Source organism: Hypanus sabinus, chromosome X1, assembly GCF_030144855.1.
Source record: "Hypanus sabinus isolate sHypSab1 chromosome X1, sHypSab1.hap1, whole genome shotgun sequence".
Classification (NCBI taxonomy): Eukaryota; Metazoa; Chordata; class Chondrichthyes; order Myliobatiformes; family Dasyatidae; genus Hypanus; species Hypanus sabinus.
Genome location: NC_082738.1, coordinates 26,558,094 through 26,578,897, shown reverse-complemented (window position 1 = coordinate 26,578,897; position 20,804 = coordinate 26,558,094). Strand labels below are relative to the sequence as shown.

The 20,804-nt window shown below is 44.3% G+C and overlaps 2 protein-coding genes across 10 annotated transcripts in view; one reads left to right on the top strand and one right to left on the bottom strand.

Annotated features, from left to right (window-relative positions):
• Nucleotides 1-20,804, top strand: part of slc26a10 (solute carrier family 26 member 10) — a 142,089-nt gene that overhangs the window by 116,417 nt on the left and 4,868 nt on the right. For 3 of the 7 annotated variants that reach the window (XM_059956118.1, XM_059956117.1, XM_059956116.1), the window contains one exon: nucleotides 2,296-6,020. The exons of 1 other annotated variant lie outside the window; for it this stretch is intronic. In XM_059956118.1, coding sequence (XP_059812101.1) covers nucleotides 2,296-2,349 — 54 coding nt within the window. In that variant the 3' untranslated portion in view covers nucleotides 2,350-6,020. Of the gene's footprint in view, nucleotides 1-2,295; nucleotides 6,021-19,065; nucleotides 19,347-20,804 lie in introns of those variants that run through there. 3 more of the 7 variants (XR_009509001.1, XM_059956121.1, XM_059956120.1) reach the window with 3 other exon arrangements.
• Nucleotides 14,174-20,804, bottom strand: part of LOC132384722 (beta-1,4 N-acetylgalactosaminyltransferase 1-like) — a 142,062-nt gene continuing 135,431 nt past the window's right edge. For all 3 annotated transcript variants that reach the window (XM_059956123.1, XM_059956124.1, XM_059956125.1), the window contains exon 11: nucleotides 14,174-19,149. In XM_059956123.1, coding sequence (XP_059812106.1) covers nucleotides 18,932-19,149 — 218 coding nt within the window. In that variant the 3' untranslated portion in view covers nucleotides 14,174-18,931. The remainder of the gene's footprint in view (nucleotides 19,150-20,804) is intronic.

The window sequence follows — 20,804 nt, the reverse complement described above, 5'->3', positions numbered from 1 at the left end:
ATTCCACCAGACCACGTAATTCATACTCAAGGATGGATAAAAAAGTACCGTTCTGTAATCCAGCCCTCAGAGAGAACAGATTCTCTGTCTACACCCCAAAGCATTGACCTCTCAAGTATCTTGTAGGCAGAGTTCAGCTCACTTAAATGGAACCCTAAAAGAATAACAGGAAATTTAAATTTTGAGTAAATTTAATTCAGTAAGACAGATGATAGGGACATGAGGATATTATTCATCACCTTGAGGTAACCACCATCTACCTGCCTCTGTCCTGACATGATTAATTCCCCAGCCAGAAAAGAGTTTAGAAAGTTTCTATTGACCTGTCGTGTCAGAAGCATTTTCGCAGGAGGTTTGTGCAAGGAAGCTATTCCAGACATCAGGCTGGGTAGAGCTTTCAGATTATGCCCTCTTGTTGCAGACTCACCCCACCATGCAAATTAAACAAGTGGCAGTGGAAGTTTAAGGGAGATTCTTTGAAGGAATAATTCCAAGACATGAAAACTGAGCTGTGACTCATGGAGCCTCTGCGAATGCGAACGGAGCCTCTGGCCATTTTCACTCGGGTAAAGTGGAAGTTCCCAGTAAGTGGAGCCACAGGTAGACAGAGTGATGAAAAAGACATTCATCAGTCAGGGCACTAAGTGTAGAAGTTGGGATGTCATGCTACAGTTGTACGAAGCTGTACTTGGTGTATTGTGTTCAGTTTTGGTCACCCTGCTATAGGAAAGATGGCACTAAGCTGGAAAGATTGCAGAGGAGATTTATGAGGGTGTTGCAGAGACTCGAGGGACTGAGTTATAGAGAAAGATTGAGCAGGTTGGGACTTCATTGGAACATAGGAGAACAAGGGATGACCTTATAGATGTGTATACAATCATTTTAGGGTCTAGTTAGGGTGAATGCACATAATCTTTTTCCTAGGGTTGGGGAATCAAGAACTAGAGGGTGTATGTTTAAGGTGAAGGGTAAAGTTTTAATAGGAACCTGAGGGGCAAATATTTCACACAGAGGGTGGTATGCATAAGAAACAAGCTGCCAGTGAAAGTGGTAGAGGCAGGTACTTAGACAGGTACACAACATGGATTGGAAATGCTTTGAGGAGTATAAGCCAAACACGTGTAAACGGGACTAACTGAGATGAGAATGTTGGTCTGCATGGACCAGTTGCCGTGTGGCTCCAAAGCCATTCAAATCGGACGAGCTACTTCTGTGGTTAATGGAAGGAATTCACTTCAGATGCAGGTGCAGTTGCTGAGAACAGGGAGACTTGTGGATGTGGTTGCTGAAAATGAAGAGCCAACCTTGAGCTACCTGTAACAATGATGTTTTCCAAGCAGCTACCAAGTGACTCAAAAACACAGAAGAAAATGTTGGAAACATTCAGCAAGTCAGGCAGCATCTGCTGGGAGAGAAACATAGTTCACAGAGCAGTTCTAATGAAGCGGGAACATTGACTCTCTTTCTCTCCATAGACGCTGCCTGACATAGTGAGTGTTTCCATATTTTCCTTTTTAATTCTGAGTTATCTGACCATTTTGCTGTACAACTTTGCAGCAAGTGTGCAATAAAAAGCCAGATGCTTCTCATCCTGCAAGTTTCCTTGAGGCGCAAATCTGCGTTCAATATTGGGAAGGGTTGGGGGTGGTGATTAATACCCGCGCAAAGCTCTGATTGACCTCCACTCCTTGCGTTGCATTGTGTCATCCACTGGCTGAAGGCTGCATTTTTGTGTAAGCTTTCCCACTGCAGTCCTCTTCCATGGAGCTTGAGATTGTGATGAATCAACTACCCCAATTGTGGGTTACTGCATTACACAGAGATCTTGGATGGAGCAGACAAGAAGGGCCAAATTGCTCGTTCGATTCAATGCTTTCCTACATTTCTGTGGCCCCTTTCTATAAGGAAGCTGGAAACTTGAAACCCTTCCTTGCTTTCCCCCATAAACTTCTTCTGCAACTTAGATGTTTCCCTTTTCCCAGCATTCACCAAGTAGACGCTACATTACTTTGTGGAATCCGTCTCCACCAGCACACAAATGCATCCAACATTTAATTCACCTTTACAGCTGCCTCCCTATTCTTGCAATGCTTGGTCGGTCATTGTGCCTGGGTCTTTTCTCTCCTGCTGGACTCTGGAGCCAACTTGTGGTGTAACGGAGACGCAGCGAGGTACACCAAGAAAGCAGAGGAAGAGTTAAGTGGAGGTGGAGAGGGAAACAGTAAATTGCAGCAATGGACCACTCCTCCTGCTATAACTAGCAACTGAAATTATCCATTTCTTTTTCTTTCACAGATCCTCTGTAAACTCAACCTTACCAGAAATTGTAACTGCTCTTGTTATGCTTGAGTAATACCGCAAGACATTAAGGTATATACTGTATGTGATTGTTTTTCTTTTTTTAGGAAGCTTCATCACAGAAAAACACAACAATTTGGGTATGAAAGCTTCCCGTGGACTTTCAGTTCATTTACCGATTAAACCAAGCACTTAAAGGACATTCACAACGTCCTGTATGACCACGATTAGCTTTCAAGGATGTTTGAAAGAAAGCAAATAGGTTCTGTTCAAGCTGGAACTCAGAGTGAGACTTATGTTATGATGTAAAATGTGCAGTATTTTGCTAATGGAATGCAGTTACAGATTAAGCTGTGTAATGTAGTTTTTTAGGAACTGTGTCAAAATGGTTGCCCAAAGCAAATCATTGCTAGGTTCAAGCTAAAGGTCACATTTAACAAAGCAGGTAGCCAACTTCAACCTCTCCTGCCAACAATATTTAGTCCAGATGGAATTCTATTGCCACTGGGAAAGCCTGAGATTAGTGAATGAGACATACACTGATTCATTAATGGGTTACCGGTTTCATGGAGCACTTGGCAAACAATAGAACTGATTGGAGATGGAGGTGAGGAACCTAGGGTAGAGTGTTCTTACCTGCATGGGATTAAGCTAAAATAGATGGACATCAATTTATATCACTAGTATTGGTCTTTTATTTTGTATGGTAGGTGGGAATGAATGGACAGTTACTGCTCATTGCTTCTTGAATTTTTTCTTTAGTTGGATTTGAGAATTCATCTGGCTCCATGCATTTTGGAACATGGTCAGACAGGCCAGGGTGCCTAGTCTCTGCCAACCTATATCAGGTTACTGAGGGGGTAGCTTGGAGGGAAAATGATGCCGCATTTCTACCCCAGCTCCCTCTGCAAAGGGCTCTGCTGGGAAGTCCACATGCATATGCGTGTGTTTTGAAGTCGACATGGGGTCAGCTGTGTTGTTCCTGATACTGTAGAGGACAACCTGGAGGCACTTCAGACCTTTGAGCACATCTCCCCCATTCAATTAATGACAGATCTGTAGATCAACTTAAGAAATGAGGTCAGGAGTCACCAACATGTTCCTTGAGCCTTGAACCAGTGCCCTCCCCCATCTCTAAACTCCACTGCCCTGGGAAAAAAAAACTCTATCTAATCTATCTGTGCCTGTCATAACTTTATAAACCTCTACAAGGTCACCACTCATCCTTCTACAGTCCAGTGAGAATAAACCCAGCCTATCCAAACTCTCCTTCTAAATACAACCCTTCATTCCAGGCAAAATCTCTTCCAGTGACTCTCTCCACACTCTCTCTATTGCTTCCATATCCTCCCTGAAGTGTGATGACCAGAATTGTACACAACACTCTCAGTAATGTCTAGTCAATATTTTGTAAAGCTGTATCATTAACAGCTGTGACCATTAACTCATGGTCAACTTAGTGTCAAAGCGGGCATAGCAAATAGCTCACACTTGCCTGGATTAAATTCAATTCTCCACTGTTCTGCCCAACTTTCCAGCTGATCTATGTCCTGTTGTATTTTTAGTCAAACTTCTTTGTGATCTATGACTCCACCAACTTTTGTGTTATCTGCAAACTTGCTAATCAGATTTCCTTCATTCTCATTCAAGTCATTATGACAAGCCATAAAAAGTCCAGCACTGATCCCTGCAGTATATCAGTAGTTACAGACTTCCAGTCAGAAGAATATCTTGGCCTCAGCTCTACTTCCTGCTTGTTTTCCATAAACCAAACATTTGTCATTCTTGGCACACTCAAAGAACTTCATGCCCCTCCACCAATGATGCTACCTTCACTCACATCTCCTCTATTTCCCAGACATCATGCTCACCCCATCTTCCCACTGCCTTAACAGTGATAGAATTCTTCTTGTCCTTACCTACCACCCCATGAGTCTCGGCATCTAACACATGATTTTCTGCAAGTTCTGCCATCTCCAAAGAGATCCTACCACCAAACTTAACTTTTCCTCTTCCACTCTCTTTGCCTGCCACAGGGATCACTCCCTCCATGATTCCCTCGTCCAGTCGTCCCTCCCAGTTTTATCCCTGCAAGCAGCCTAAGTATTACACCTGCCCATTCACCATTTTCCTCACCTCCATTCAGGGCCCCAGGCAATCCTTCCAGATGAGGCAACACTTCGCCTGCAAATCTGCTGGGGTTGTCTTTTGTGCCTGGTGGGCCTGATGCGGCCTCCTCTACATCAGTGAGACCTGTTATAAATTGAGGGAACCACTTTATAGAGCACCTCTGTCTATCTGCCAAAAGCAGAACTTTATGATGGCCAAACATTTTAATTCTGATTCCCATTCCCTTTCTGACATGTCAATTCATCACCACCTCCTGTGCCACGATGAGACCACCCTCAGGATGGAGGAGCACCACCTTATATTCCATCTGGGTAACCTCCAGCCTGATGAATGAATACTGATTTCATATTCTGGTAAAAAAAGGTTCCCTCCCCCTCCCCTCTTCTTCTTTTCCCCACTCTGACCTCTCACCTGCCTGTCAGCTCCTCCTGGGTCCCATCCCCCTTCCCTTTCTCCCATGGTTCATTCTCCCCTCCTATCAGATTCCTTCCTCTCCAGCCCTTTACCTTTCCTACCCACCTGGCTTCACCTACCACCTTCTAGCTGTCCTCCTTCCCTCCCCCACACCTTTTTATTCAGGCATCTTTGACCTTCCCTTCCAGCCCTGAAGAAGGGTCTTAGCCTGAAATGCCAACTGTTTATTCATTTCTGCTGCCTAACCGGCTGAGTTCCTCTAGCATTTTGTGTGTGTTGTTTTGGATTTCCAGTATTTGCAGAATCTCCTGTGTTTATGATCTGTCATTCTTGTCCTTGAATGTAGTCAATGGCTCCACCTCTACAGCTCTCTTGGATAAATTCCAAAACTTCCCAACAAGCTGAGAACAATTGCCTTCATACCTAAGCTCTATCTCACTGTTTTAACTCCAAATTCCTTAATCGTCTCACTCAACAGTTCAGTTCTGAAATTTCCAGCTGACCTCGGTTCCAACACAGCAAAGTGAATGGTTGATCTTGCCTAAAGAGAAGGTCAAAGTTGTTTCAGTTAAGTACAGATTAGATAATTTTTCCTCCCAAAAATAATTTTCAGCAATTTAAATCCTGATATGTGGAGAGATTATTATGTTTTGGGAGAATCAGATGAACTTTAACCTCTGGTTCCCAAAGATCTCCACTAATAGATTACATTAAGAAATGTTTCCTGATGAGAACTAAGTGTAAGTTTATGACTCCTTATTCAGTACTCCCTCATCAGCGGAAAACATTTTTCTCTCAGTCAACCTTTTCACCTTGATCAGATGGTCAAGCTAATGACCAGGTACCTTGCTGAAGTACTTTTCCTCAGCGTGCAGAGACAGGTCACTAGGCTGATATACCAGACTGACCATGAAGTTGTGAGTCTGTACCCCAACTATAGGAAGTGGCCTCAGGAGAACAGAGAGGGCACCAAAAAGCTTGGAGCTTTATGCAACGTTAAGGCAACCAAGAGCACAAAGGGGAAGGGCGAAGTTATAAACGGAAACGTCATATTTATCCATCAATGCTTAGCTATGACAATGAATTTAAAGTATCTTTGATTCTACCAATCATTAATTGTGTCTGATTTACCAATGTGATTTGATTAGAAATTCATGTCTGTTAATAAACAATCATGTACAAAGGGTTTGGTGGATTTCTCTGTTTAATTGAACTTACAAGTGGTAGCCACCAATTGGATGGAAGGTACTAATTGCACTGCCTTTCTTTAATTAGCACTATTACCGTCTAAAATATGCAGGCAGCCTTCTGCAGACAAGAGACCCACAGCTCCTTACGGGTGTGAGGTCTGGACGAGGGTCAGTTCAAGAGTCTGGAAACATGGCCGCACAAGTTTGAACAAACAAGGCCCAAAAAAATTTGAGCCAAAATCAGATACAATTTTAGCACTACATGCACACCAAATGGTCTCTTTCCCAGCAGTGCTCAAAGAATTAGTCAATGTTGTCCATGGGGCAAGTATGCTTGGTCAGTCCTGGGACATCTGTGTTTTACCACTAGGGTTTCACAGGCAGGTCCCAAGGCACTGGCCATTATTCTTTGGGATCTCCCCCAACCCACTGATCTCTCCCAATCCCAGATTGGCCCTAACATTTAGGCCACCTTCCCATGATTCCCCAGATTTTTCAAAACAACAGATACCTGGTACCCTCAAGTCTGCCAATGGAATTCCTGATCTCCAATTTCCAGCCTGACCTCTTACCAGGTTGGCAACCACTCCACCTCTCTGTGGGCCACAGTTCAATCTGGGTACATTGGCCATCTCTACCCTGGCAGAGTTGGCCAGGGAACAGGTGGGCACATTCTTACTTGCAAACAAATGTCCAATGCCAGACCAGTGGCACCAAGGTGTTGAGACACAAGATCCAGTGAAGTCTTCAACAAGTCATCGAGCATAGAGATACCACTGCACTGCAGCTTCTCGGCTGGATTGCTGGCCTGGCATAAAGACCTTTATGGCAGTCTGCGCATCGACTCCATCAGCTCACAAGCATAGGACACTATCTCTCCTCAATAACCTGTTCATGAACATTTCTGCCTCCTTGTCTACCTGTAAACCAGGGCTAAAAAGTCAAAATGCCAAGGCAATGTGGGCAGCCATTCACCCTGCTAGACTTCAGAATTCCAGCCATTCACTAGACACCAGCACTTTCTTCCACCTTGTCCTGTGCTTTGCCCTGAGTTCATGGACATAACAGGGCATGTGATATGTCATTAGCTTCCTTCAATGGCTTATCCAACCAATGGAATGGTCTTTCATCATCTTCCATTAGTAGCTAATCAATGACTGCCTATTGCAATTCAGACAAAATATACCACAAGTTACAACTCACAGGTCAATTAGAGGTTTTTTTTTAAATGAAGGCTGATCAAAGGGGCTCTGTTGGTAGAGACTAAGGTTAGCACATGGCCATATCTGTGGATGATGCAGTTCTTCATTGGATCCTGGTCTACCCTCTACACACACTCCTAAGCTGCTCCAGATATCCTCATAGAAGTTGCTCTTCTACAATATATCGGCTGCTCTTATCGATCTGGTTGCCATTACATTGCTATGCGCAAATTGGCTGTTGCATTTTTTGCACCACAGGGGTGACAGTGGGAGTGGATGGGGCAGTTGGGGGGGGGTGGGGGTTGTTGACAATAAGCTGAAACCCTTGCGATGGTGCAGGCTGGAAGTGAGTAAGGAAGCAACTCAGCACTGGGATTCACAGTGTGAGTTGAGGTAAATTAGTGATGTGATCCTGCCAAGTCATAAAGGTCACACCCAAGATCTGGTGGATGGTTCAGGTCGCCATGGTATGGAAAGGATGTTGCTATTGCAAGGGTATGGAATAGATGGAATGGGGGATCAGAATCAGGTTTATTGTCACTGACATATGTCGTGAAATTTGTTGTTCTGGGGCAGCAGTTCAGTGCAGGCATAAAAATCACCAATAAAGTTACAATAAATGAATAGTAAATAATAAAAGAGGAATAGTTCATGGGTTCATCGACCACTCAGAAATCTGATGGCGGAAGGGAAGAAGCTGTCCTAAAACATTGAGTGTGGGTCTTCAGGCTCCCTTACATTTTTGGTAGTAATGAGAAGAGGGCACGTTCCAGGTGGTGAGGGCCCTTCATAATGGACGTTGCCTTCCTGAGGCATCACCACTTGACGGAGGGTATGGTTATGCCTGTGATGGAGGTGACTGAGTTTGATGATGAGGATCATTTACAGTATGTAGTTTGGCAATTTTTCTTTGTCAGAAAAGGGCATGGTTGGGAAGAGATTTCAGGCCGAAAATACCATATTTCTGCACGCAATGTAAATGCCCCGCTGTGAAAAAGATTTTGTCGAAGAAAACCAGTTATTTTCATGAATTGCATAATTTTCCTTCTGGGTCCAGTGCCCATCTGCAGCTCAGTGGAACCCTGTAGCACACACAGTATGCCTGGGTACTGGTTCCATGGTTGATGCGCTCACTCACCTGTCCTGTTGACGCTACAGTACGTCACTAGTGCAGTCAGTAGTATGATTCATTATGTCTGTCCTTCTTGGGTCGGTGTAGAACTGGCTCACTAGCAGGGGAAAATGTTGGAGAAATATGGCTGCATGCAGATGAACAGCACATCTCCTTCTGTTATCGCACTGAAGGTTATTACATGTTCTGAGGTGGCTGATGTGGGAGCCGTGGGGCAGGGGTTCCTCACAGACGGGGGAGAGGGGGTGGGTGGTGCTGGATTCATTCACTTTGTGCCAGTTACACGGGGTCACTCTGCAGAGACCGGACAGTTTCCCATCCTGTAGACTTTTTGAGTGGATTTGCTTTTGGAAAATTTCTTACCGTTTGGGAGTGTCTTAAGTTTTTCTTTCATTAGGACATTTTCTCAGGGAGAAAAGAATGTAAATAAAAAGAATGTGTATAAAACTTGGTTATGTATGAGTTATGTCTGTTAAGCTAACCTACTAATAATGGAGTTCCTCTATCATTAAATTCCTCCAGCAGATTGTTGTTCCAGATTCCACCATCTGTAGTCTCTTGCGTCTCCACTAATAATGGTAATTATGAATGCAAGGTATCTAGAATGTTTTGCAGTGTCCCATGACTACCCTTTTGTCTCATATTCACGTATGCTATTAACATGTCTATTAAAGCCCATTATCCAGTGTTGCTTAATGTTGCTCCCAACAGTTTCAAGGGTGTAGTCTCAAAGTGAGTGATTAAGGTAGTTTTTCAAAAATAATTTTTCATTGATTTTAAGCTGGCTCCACCCTGAAATATAAACACACTTAGGATTAAATATTTGTGGTTCTTCTCAACACTATACTTCAGCTTTTCATCCAGAGTTAATGTTCATTCTCTAGTGTTGGAAGTGTTAGAAGCCTTTGCCAGGGCTCTGACTCATTCCACAATTGTTAAGAATGATGTCAAACTGAAAACAGACCTCGCAAGACACTCCTCAATCACTGTTCTTGGTGTTTTAACAGCTGCCTTGTGGTCCTGGTGGACACAGAAAGGTCACAGGGAAACACTGACTGCCCCCTGCTCGCTTTCCTCTTCCTTCCTTTATCCCATAATTACCCACCCCTGTTCTAGGTTGCCTCCCCCAAGCCCCAAGCTCCCTTCCCTCCAAGTTATAATACAATTGAAGAGTCCAAAATAGTGTGCAGGCTGCCCCACTACTTGAACATGGTGGAGTGGATCTCCCTCCCCCACTGCTCTGTGGGAGCAACACACAAAATTCTGGGGGAACTCAGCAGGTCAGGTAGCATCTATGAAAATTAATAAGCAGTCGACATTTTGGGCCAAGATCCTTCTGTGGGAGTACCCGAAGGAATGCATGGGTTCAAGAAGGCAGCCCACCCCCACTTTCTCCAGCGGGAATTAGGGATGGGTAATGAATGCTGGCCCTTTTGATGATAATCAGGTCCCCAAAGCTAAACTGGCAAAGATAATTTCCATCCACCACTGCCAGAAAAATGGTTGTTACCCTGGTGTATTGGCCAGATAATACAGAAACAGGCCATTTAGCCCATCATGTCCATGTTGGCCATCAAGTACCCATCTAGACCAATCCCATTGCCCAGCACTTGGTCCGTAGCCCTCTCTGCCTTGGTAATTCAAGTGCTCATCTTGATAGTTAGAAACATAGAAAACTTACAGCACAATACAGGCCCTTCAGCCCACAAAGCTGTGCCGAACATGTCCTTACCTGAGAAATTACCTATGATTACCCTTAGCCCTCTATTTTTCTGAGCTCCATGGACCTATCCAGGAGTCTCTTAAAAGACCCTATCGTATCCGCCTCCGCCATCACTGCCGGCAGCCCATTCCACGTACTCAACACTCTCTGAGTAAAAAACTTACCTCTGACACCCCCTCTGTACCTACTCCCCAGCACCTTAAAACTACTCCCTCTCATGCTAATCATTTCAGCCCTGGGAAAAAGCCTCTGACTATCCACACGATCAATGCCTCTCATCATCTTATACACCTCTATCAGGTCACCTCTCATCCTCCGTCGCTCCAAGGAGAAAAGGCCAAGTTCACTCAACCTATTATATAATCATATAACAATTACAGCACGGAAACAGGCCATCTCGGCCCTTCTAGTCTGTGCTGAATGCTTCTTTCACCTAGTCCCACCGACCTGCACTCAGCCCATAACCCTCCATTCCTTTCCTGTTCATATACCTATCCAATTTTTTTTTAAATGACGAAATCAAACCTGCCTCTACCACTTCTACTGCTACCACTCTCGGAGTAAAGAAGTTCCCCCTCGTGTTACCCCTAAACTTTTGCCCCTTAACTCTCAACTCATGTCCTCTTGTTTGAATCTCCCCTACTCTCAATGGAAAAAGCCTATCCATGTCAACTCTGTCTATCCCCCTCATAATTTTAAATACCTCTATCAAGTCCCCCCTCAACCTTCTACGCTCCAAAGAATAACGATCTAACTTGTTCAACCTCTCTCTGTAACTTAGGTGCTGAAACCCAGGTAATATTCCAGTAAATCTTCTCTGTATTCTCTCTATTTTGTTGACATCTTTCCTATAATTCAGTGACCAGAACTGTACACAATACTCCAAATTTGGCCTCACCAATGCCTTGTACAATTTTAACATAACATCCCAACTCCTATATTCAATGCTCTGATTTATAAAGGCCAGGATACCAAAAGCTTTCTTCACCACCCTATCCACAGGAGATTCCACCTTCAGGGAACTATGCACCATTATTCCTAGATCACTCTGTTCTACTGCATTGCTCAATGCCCTACCATTTACCATGTATGTCCTATTTTGATTAGTCCTACCAAAATGTAGCACCTCACATGTAGCATTAAACTCCAACTGCCATCTTTCAACCCATTCTTTTAACTGGCCTAAATCCCTCGGCAAGCTTTGAAAACCTATTTCATTATCCACAACACCACCTATCTTTGTATCATCTGCATACTTACTAATCCAATTTACCACCCCATCATCCAGATCATTAATGTATATAACAAACAACATTGGACCCAGTACAGATCCCTAAGGCACCCCGCTAGTCACCGGCCTCCAACCTGATAAACAGTTATCCACCACTACTCTTTGGCATCTCCCATCCAGCCACTGTTGAACCCAAAATCTATTTTCATAAAGCATGCTCCCCAATCCAGGCAACATCCTTGTAAATCTCTTCTGCACCCTTTCTATGGTTTTCACATCCTTCCTGTAGTGAGGCGACCAGAACTGAGCACAGTACTCCAAGTGGGGTCTGACCAGGGTCCTATAAAGCTGCACATTACCTCTCTGCTCCTAAATTCAATCCCACAATTGATGAAGGCCAATGCATTGTATGCCTTCTTAACCACAGAGTCAACCTGCACAGCAGCTTTGAGTGTCTTATGGACTCAGACCCCAAGACCCCTCTGATTTTCCACACTGCCAAGAGTCTTACCATTAATACTATATTCTGCCATCATATTTGACCTACCAAAATGAACCACCTCACATTTATCTGAGTTGAACTCCATCTGCCACTTCTCAGGCCAGTTGCATCCTATTAATGTCCTGCGGTAACCTCTGACAGCCCTCCACACTATCCACAACACCCCCAACCTTTGTGCCATCAGCAAATTTACTAACCCACCCCTCCAATTCTTCATCCAGGTCATTTATAAAAATCACAAACAGTAAGGGTCCCAGAACAGATCCCTGAGGCACACCACTGGTCACTGACCTCCATGCAGAATATGACCTGTCTACAACCACTCTTTGCCTTCTGTGGGCAAGCCAGTTCTGGATCCACAAAGCAATGTCCCCTTGGATCCCATGCCTCCTTACTTTCTCAATAAGCCTTGTATGGGGTACCTTATCAAATGCCTTGCTGAAATCCATATACACTACATCTACTACTCTACCATCATCAATGTGTTTAGTCACATCTTCAAAAAATTCAGTCAGGCTCACAAGGAACGACCTGCCTTTCACAAAGCCACGCTGACTATTCCTGATCATATTATGCCTCTTTAAATGTTCATCAATCCTGCCTCTCAGGATCTTCTCCATCAACTTACCAACCACTGAAGTAAGACTCTCTGGTCTGTAATTTCCTGGGCTATCCTTATTCCCTTTCTTGAATAATGGAGCAACATCTGTAACTCTCCAATCCTCTGGAACCTCTCCCGTTCCCCATTGATCACTAGAGTCTCAGCAATCTCCTCCCTCGCCTCCCACAGTAGCCTGGGGTACATCTCGTCTAGTCCTGGTGACTTGATACTTTCCAAAAGCTCCTGCACATCCTCTTTCTTAATATCTACATGCTCAAGCTTTTCAGTCCATTGTAAGTCATCCCTACAATCGCCAAGATCCTTTTCTGTACTGAATACTGAAGCAAAGTATTAATTTAGTACCTCTGTTATCTTCTCCAGTTCCATATACACTTTTCCACTGTCACACTTGATTGGTCTTATTCTCTCACATCTTATCCTCTTGATCTTCACATACCTGTAGAATGCCTTGGGGTTTTCCTTAATCCTGTCTGCCAAGTTCTTCTCATGGCCCCTTCTGGCTCTCCTAATTTCTTTCTTAAGCTCCTTCCTGCTAACTTTATAATCTTCTAGATCTCTGTCATTACCTAGCATTTTGAACCTTTCGTAAGCTCTTCTTTTCTTCTTGACTAGATTTACAACAGCCTTTGTACACCATGGTTCGTGTACCCTACCATCCTTTCCCTGTCTCATTGGAACGTACCTATGCAGAACTCCACACAAATATCCCCTGAACATTTGCCACATTTTTTCTGTACATTTCCCTGAGAACATCTGTTCCCAATTTATGCTTACAAGTTCCTGCCTGATAGCCTCATATTTCCCCTTATTCCAATTAAACGCTTTCCTAACTTGTCTGTTCCTATCCCTCTCCAATGCTATGGTAAAGAAGATAGAATTGTGATCACTATCTCCAAAATGCTCTCCCACTGACAGACCTGACACCTGACCAGGTTCATTTCCCAATACCAGATCAGGTACAGCCTCTCCTCTTGTAGGCTTGTCTACATATTGTGTCAAGAAACCTTCTTGAACACACCTAACAAACTCCACTCCATCTAAACCCCTCACTCTAGGGACATACTGATTGATATTTGGGAAATTAAAATCTCCCACCACAACAACCCTGTTATTACACCTTTCCAGGATCTGTCTCCCTATCTGCTCCTCGATGTCCCTGTTACTATTGGGTGATCTATAAAATACACCCAGTAGAGTTGTTGACCCCTTCCTGTTCCTAACTTCCACCCACAGAGACTCCATAGATAATCCCTCCATGTCTTCCTCCTTTTCTGCAGTCGTGAAACTATCTCTGATCAACAGTGTTAAAAGTTGTGAGGGTTTCTGCCTCGAGCACCTCCTCAGACAGTGTGGTCCACATTCCACCCTCCCTCTGGTTGAGTCTCCTTCAGACTCGCACTAACCTCCTTCTCCTCACCTTAAATATATGCCCTCTAGGCTTATCTCAGCATGGGGAAAAGTTTCATACTATGATCCTTATAATCTTGATCTCTATTCGGTCCTCCCTCAGCTTCCTATGCTACACAGGAAATCAAAACTAGCCCATCCATCTTCATAATCTGCAGGTCTAAAGATAGAATCTCTTTACAATATCTGAAACTGACGCCTCAAAACTAAACTGGGATTACAAAACAACTTGGGGCATTTTACAGCATAAAAGGTGTTATACCAATAAACTTTGTCATTGTAAACACTACAAAACTTATTACTAAAGGAACTGATCAGAGGCTAAACATAAGAACTTTTATTACAATATAAAATTTTGCATTTCAAATCAAAGAACATTTTCCCACAGGTAATTTTTACATATCCTCATTTTGTGAAGTTTTCCATGTTAATAATTTAAACACCATTATTCGGTTACCAATCATACATTGTCATCAATCCGTTTACGGTATTGCTTTATAACCCTCTATCACATCAGCTCTCAGGATTGTGCCTGTCATTCTCATTTATCATCAAGTTTATTAGGCACATTTAAGTGGAGGTACGTAATATTTAAATACTCAGGGAAAGGAGGGCTCGCAGGGTTTGGTGCACAAGGGGCATTGAGGCCATGTTCATATTGATTACTGGGGCAGGCTTGAGGGGGTCAGTTAGCCTGTTCCTGCTCCTACTCTCTTATAAATGCAAGAGATTCTGCAGGTGCTGGAAATCTTGAGTAAAATGCTGGAGGACCTCAGCAAGTCAGGCAGCATCTATGGAGAGGAGTAAACAGTCCCAATGTTGCACGCAAAAACCTTAATCGGGATTGGAAAGGAAGGGGGAAGAAGGCAGGATAAGGAGAGGGGAGTGGAAGGAGTACAAGCTGGTAGGTGAGACCAGGTGAGGGGGAAGGTGGGTAGGTGGGGGAAGCTGAATGATGTAAGAAAGGGGATAGATGAAAGAGGTAAAGTGCTGAAGAAGAAGAAACTAGGGGAGAGGTGATAGGCAGGTGAGAAGAAGGGATGAGAAGGTAACCAGAATGGGGAATGGTAAAGGAGAGAAGGGGGGAGGAATTACCAGAAGTTTGAGAAATCGATGTTCATGCCATCAGGTTGAAGGCTACCCAAGTGGAATATGAGGTGTTGCTCCTCCAACCTGAGCATTGCCTCAGAATGGAAGTAGATGAGGCCAGGGATTGGCATATCAGCATGGGAATGGGAAGTCGAATTGAAATTGGTGGCCACCAGGAGATCTTGGCTATTGCAACAAATAGAGTAAAGGGAGATGAAGCATCTCCCCCCAGTGTTATGTTCTCTCTGTGTTTCAAGACAAACATAATAAACAAACTGTACATAATTCTGGTCACCTATCTACAGGAAAGATATAAATAAGAATGAAAGAGTGCAGAGAAAATTTTATAAGGATACTTTTGGGACTCCAGGACCTAAATTATAGGGAAAGATTGAATAGGTTAAGACTTTATTCCCTGGCTGGTAGGAGAATGAGGGGAGATGCGATAGAGGAATACAATATTATGAGGGCTATTATGAAGACTGCAAGCGGGTTTTTTCCACTGCTGGGATAGACTAGAATTAGAGGTCAAAGGTAAAGGGTGAAAGCTGAAATATTTAAGGGAATCCTGAGGAGGAAATTCTTCACTGAGAGATGGTTAGAGTGTGGAACAAGTAGAAGTGGTGGATGCAGGTTCAATTGCAACATTTAAGAGAAATCTGGATAATCACATGGATGGAAGGGGTATGGAGGGCTACGATCCCAAGTGCTAGCTATTTAACTAAGCCAACATCTGAGAACATCCAGTTCCTTACTTCCACGTATAATGCAGGGTGATACACCTTGTCCAAGGTGCTGCTTTCAAATGAGATGCTGGCTCTCACTTCATACGAAGTTCAATTATTGTCATGGTGGGTTGCTGTTTTCTTCTACCTCTGGTAAGGCAATGTGGACTTAGCTTTATTTTGTAACTTAACAAATTTCTAGGTTCTGGACTACTGAATTGAACTAAAGGTGTTTGCAAAATAAAACAAAGGCACTTGCTACAACCAGCATTTTGCATTGCAGAGCTATATTTAGAAGCCAAACATAAGTCATTCACAACCTTGTGAATAATTAACCTTTGGCAATTTATACAAGTCTTGTTCCATTCTTAAAAAGTCACGGAGAGATAGAGTATAGAAACAGGCCTTTCAGCCCAGCAAGTCTGTACTGACCATGAATTATCCACTTACACTGATCCCATCTTTTATCCTCCCCCCATCTCTAGCTATATTCTACCAGTCATCTATTCACTAGGGGACATTTGCAATGTTCAATTAACCTGCCAACCTGCATGCCTTTGGGATGTTTGAGGAAACCCATTTGCATTACAGGGAGAACCTGCAAACTCCACACGGACAGCTCAGGTCGGATTTGGACCCAGGTCTCTGGCATTGTGAGGCAACAGCTCTACCCGCTGCGCCACTATGCCACCATTCTTATGCCATTGAGATGGCTTCCAAGGCACAGCTGTGCATTTTGTACTTAGAACCACAGTACCATTATTCACAGAGCTAAGTTATACAGCACAATTGAGATGTTACACCAGTACTTGGTGTTGGAACTGCAAGGTATACACTAAAACAGAAATGTAGCCAAAAGGAACACACACAAAATGCTGGTGGAACGCAGCAGGTCAGGCAGCAACTGTAGGGAGAAGTACAGTCGATGTTTTGGGTCGAGACCGTTCATCAGGACTAACGAGAAAAGGAGATAGTAAGAGATTTGAAAGAGGGAGACCCGAATTGATAGGAGAAGACAGGAGGGGGAGGGATGAAACCTAGAGCTGGGAAGTTGATTGGGAAAAGGGATACAAGGCCAGAGAAGAGGGGAGTATCATAGGATGGAAGGCCTTGAAGGAAGAAAGGGAGAGGGGAGCGCCAGAGGAAGATGGAGAACAGGCAAGGAGTTATTGTGAAGAGAGAGAGAGGAAAAAAAAATATATATGAAATAAAAATAAATTAAAAATAAATAAATAAATAAATGGGGGTGGGAGGAGCATTAATGGAAGTTAGAGAAATCAATGTTCATGCCTTCAGGTTGGAGGCTACCCAGACGGAATTTAAGGTGTTGTTCCTCCAACCTGAGAGTGGCTTCATCTTGACAGTAGAGGAGGCCATGGATAGACATATCAGAATGGGAATGGGACGTGGAATTAAAATGTGTGGCCACTGGGAGATCCTGCTTTCTCTGGCGGACTGAGTGTAGGTGTTCAGCGAAACGGTCTCCCAGTCTGCGTCGGGTCTCACCAATATATAAAAGGCCACACCGGGAGCACCGGACGCAGTATACCACACCAGCCGACTCACAGGTGAAGTGTCGCCTCACCTGGAAGGACTGTCTGGGGCTCTGAATGGTGGTGAGGGAGGAAGTGTAAGGGCAGGTGTAGCATTTGTTCTGTTTACAAGGATAAGTGCCAGGAGGGAGATCGGTGGGAAGGGATGGGTGGGGGGGATGAGTGGACAAGGGAGTCACATAGGGAGCGATCCCTGTGGAAAGCAGAAAGTGGGGGGGGGGGGGCAGAAGGAAAGATGTGCTTGGTAGTGGGATCCCATTGGAGGTGGCGGAAGTTACGGAGAATTATATGTTGGACACGGAGGCTGGTGGGGTGGTAGGTGAGGACAAGGGGAACCCTAACCCTAGTAGGGTGGCAGGAGGATGGGGTGAGAGCAGATGTGCATGAAATGGGAGAGACGTGTTTGAGAGCAGAGTTGATGGTGGATGAAGGGGAGCCCCTTTGTTTAAAAAAGAAAGACATTTCCTTCGTCCTGGAATGAAAAGCCACATTCTGAGAGCAGATGTGGTGGAGATGGAGGAATTGTGAGAAGGGGAAGGCATTTTTGCAAGAGACAGAGTGGGAAGAGGAATAGTCCAGTTAGCTGTGAGAGTCCGTGGGCTTATAGCAGACATCAGTAGATAGGCCGTCTCCAGTGATGGAGACAGAGGGATCAAGGAAGGGGGAGGGAGGTGTCAGAAACGGACCAGGTAAATCTGAGGGCAGGGTGGGAGTTGGAGGCAAAGTTGATGAAGTCAACGAGCTCAGCATATGTGCAGGAAGCAGCGTCAATGCAGTCATCGATGTAGCGAAGGAAAAGTGGGGGAGGGATACCCATATAGGCTTGGAACATGGGCTGTTCCACAAAGCCAACAAAAAGCCAGGCATAGCTGGGATCTTTTCTCCATTAGTCCTGATGAAGGGTCTCAGCCCGAACCGTTGACAGTGCTTCTCCCTATATATGCTGCCTGGCCTGCTGTGTTCCACCAGCATTTTGTGTGTGTTGCTTGAATTTCTAGCATCTGCAGATTTCCTCGTGTAGCCAAAAGGAACTGGATATAGCCCCTTGAAGCCATTTTGCATATTCCTCACACCTCATGTCCCCAATTAGCCTGGGTCATCAATCCTCTGCAACTTCTTGTGTCTCCATTAAAAATATTACTGATATCAAAATACTTAGAAAGTGATAACTGGATTGAGCAGAGTCAATATGGTTTATGGAAGGTGAAATGTGCGTAACTAATCCAGTGGCGGGCATATTCAACGAAGCACAAGGGGAGTGCCAGTGAGAGTGGTGTGTTTGCATTCAGTAACATCCCACAAAGATGTTGCTGGGTGCAGTGAGTGGCTGCAACAAACGGGGTACATTTAAAAGGAAGATTGTGAAAGAGAAAAAGGGGAATAGGAACAGAAAGCAATCAAAAGGGTCAAAAGGATCAAAAGGGAGTATGAGCACCAGCTTCTGATCTTTGCTGCACATTCTTTGAAATTCCATGTAAAGATGTTTTCTTCTAGTCAGCCACCTGCAGTTGCAGGTTTTATAAGACTGGAAGAGGCCCTGAGGCAGGTGAGGTTGCACTCTGTGCCCTCAGTAGCATCTACTTTGTCCACGAGGGCTATGCTTGATAATGGTAATGTGGGTGAACTGCTGTGTGTCTGTGGGAAGAGATGGGAATTAGTGATAAAACACTGAGGCACTTCCCTTCCCCACCAAACGGAAGACCTGAAGCCACATTAGCTGCTCTTGATGCACTTAAGCCGGTTCTTGAAGTACAGCTGTTTCTCTTGTATCAGACCATCCTCTCCCGTATTCCAGCCATAACGTGATTCTTTGTACATTTTGTCATTCTTGGTTTGCTTTGTCCAAGGCATCACAATTTTGGAAGCATGGTCAACTTTGATGTCACTGCAAGAGCCAACATGGAGCATGCCCAGACCATCGATGAAAAACTCTGCACAGGAAGCAATGAGTCCATGCAGTCAGAAATTGGGTAGGATGAACTTTTCTCTCCTTAACAAACATCGTGTCCCCTTGAGCCCCAAGCTGACCTTCTGACCTTCAGTCACTTCCAGCACAATGTCTGCAGACCAGCTCCATGACAATGCCCAGTTTGGCCCTTGTTGATATCTTCCATCCCATTGGCCACTGCTCCATCCAAATGATTCCCATCATGTTTAATCTGATCCCCTTTCCATCCCATCTACCTTCTAGAGAGAATGTTCACACCATAATACCATCGGACTAACTCTCAATTAACCACATTCTGCAAATGGGCAGTACAATGAACAGGTAAGAAGTTACATTTGAGGTTGAGGTTATGTTTCTGATACAACTGGGCAGGTAAAGAATTTAAGTCATTTTCCACTGGAAAACCCAAATTCAAATCATTGAGCATCCCTTTTCTGCCTGTAACTAGGATGCTGCTCTACCTAAGGCCCTCCTCATCATCTTTGGTCTTCCATGCTTAGGATGAAGACGGCTCTGACCTATCAGGCACATAGCTTGTTCTTTGCTGCCTTCTGCATGTAAATTCAAGTCATTCCCATAATTGCTGGCCATTCCGAAGTTCTATTTGCCCCAAAGCCAATACCAATAATTTAGAGCATGGTAATGTCCCACAGAAGAAATTATCCCACAATTGGGCTGCAGTCAGCCTAGGTGCCCCGAACACAGTTTTATTTAGCATCAACCCTGTCAAAAAACCACAAAACTATTCACAAACAATATTGAGAAGGAAAATAAATCAGTTATAATTAAATGGCCGAGCAGACTCAATAGGTTTAAATGGCCTAATTCTGTTTCATGGTCCTCAAAGACAGAAGTCCTGGTGAACAAAATCTATGCTGGTATAGAGACCTTGTGTGCCAATCGACTGGGTGGTGGGCGGGGGCTGGGGGGCAGAGACAATGATCCAAGAATTGATGTTGGTTTATCATTGTTACGTGTACCTAAGTACAATGAATAGCTTTTGTTTACATGCATTCTGGATAGATCCTTCCATACATCAGAACATTGAGGAAAACCAATAACAGAATGCTGAATGCAGTGTTAGAGTTGCAGAGAAGGTGCAGTGCAAGGTAGACAATAAGGTCATGACAAGATAGGTTAGGAGGTCAAGAGGTAGGTTGGTCGCACAAGATGTGTCAATGAGAACCCCACACCAGCAAAAGTACCAGTGCTCTTACACACATGCATGTGCACACACACACACACACACACACACACACACACAGAAACACAAGCACATGGACACACCCACAGACCCACAGAGAAACAAACACGTATGAGTGTGGACGCCCATGTATACATGCAGCAGCACACTCAATAGCACACGTAAATGTACAACACACACAGCAATACAGAACGACACACACTGAGGCACACACACACACAAGCAGAGACACACAGACACAGACACACAAGCAGAGACACACAGACACACACACACAAGCAGAGACACACACACACACACACACAAGCAGAGACACACAGACACACACACACAAGCAGAGACACACAGACACAGACACACAAGCAGAGACACACAGACACACACACACACAAGCAGAGACACAGACACACAGACACACACACACAAGCAGAGAC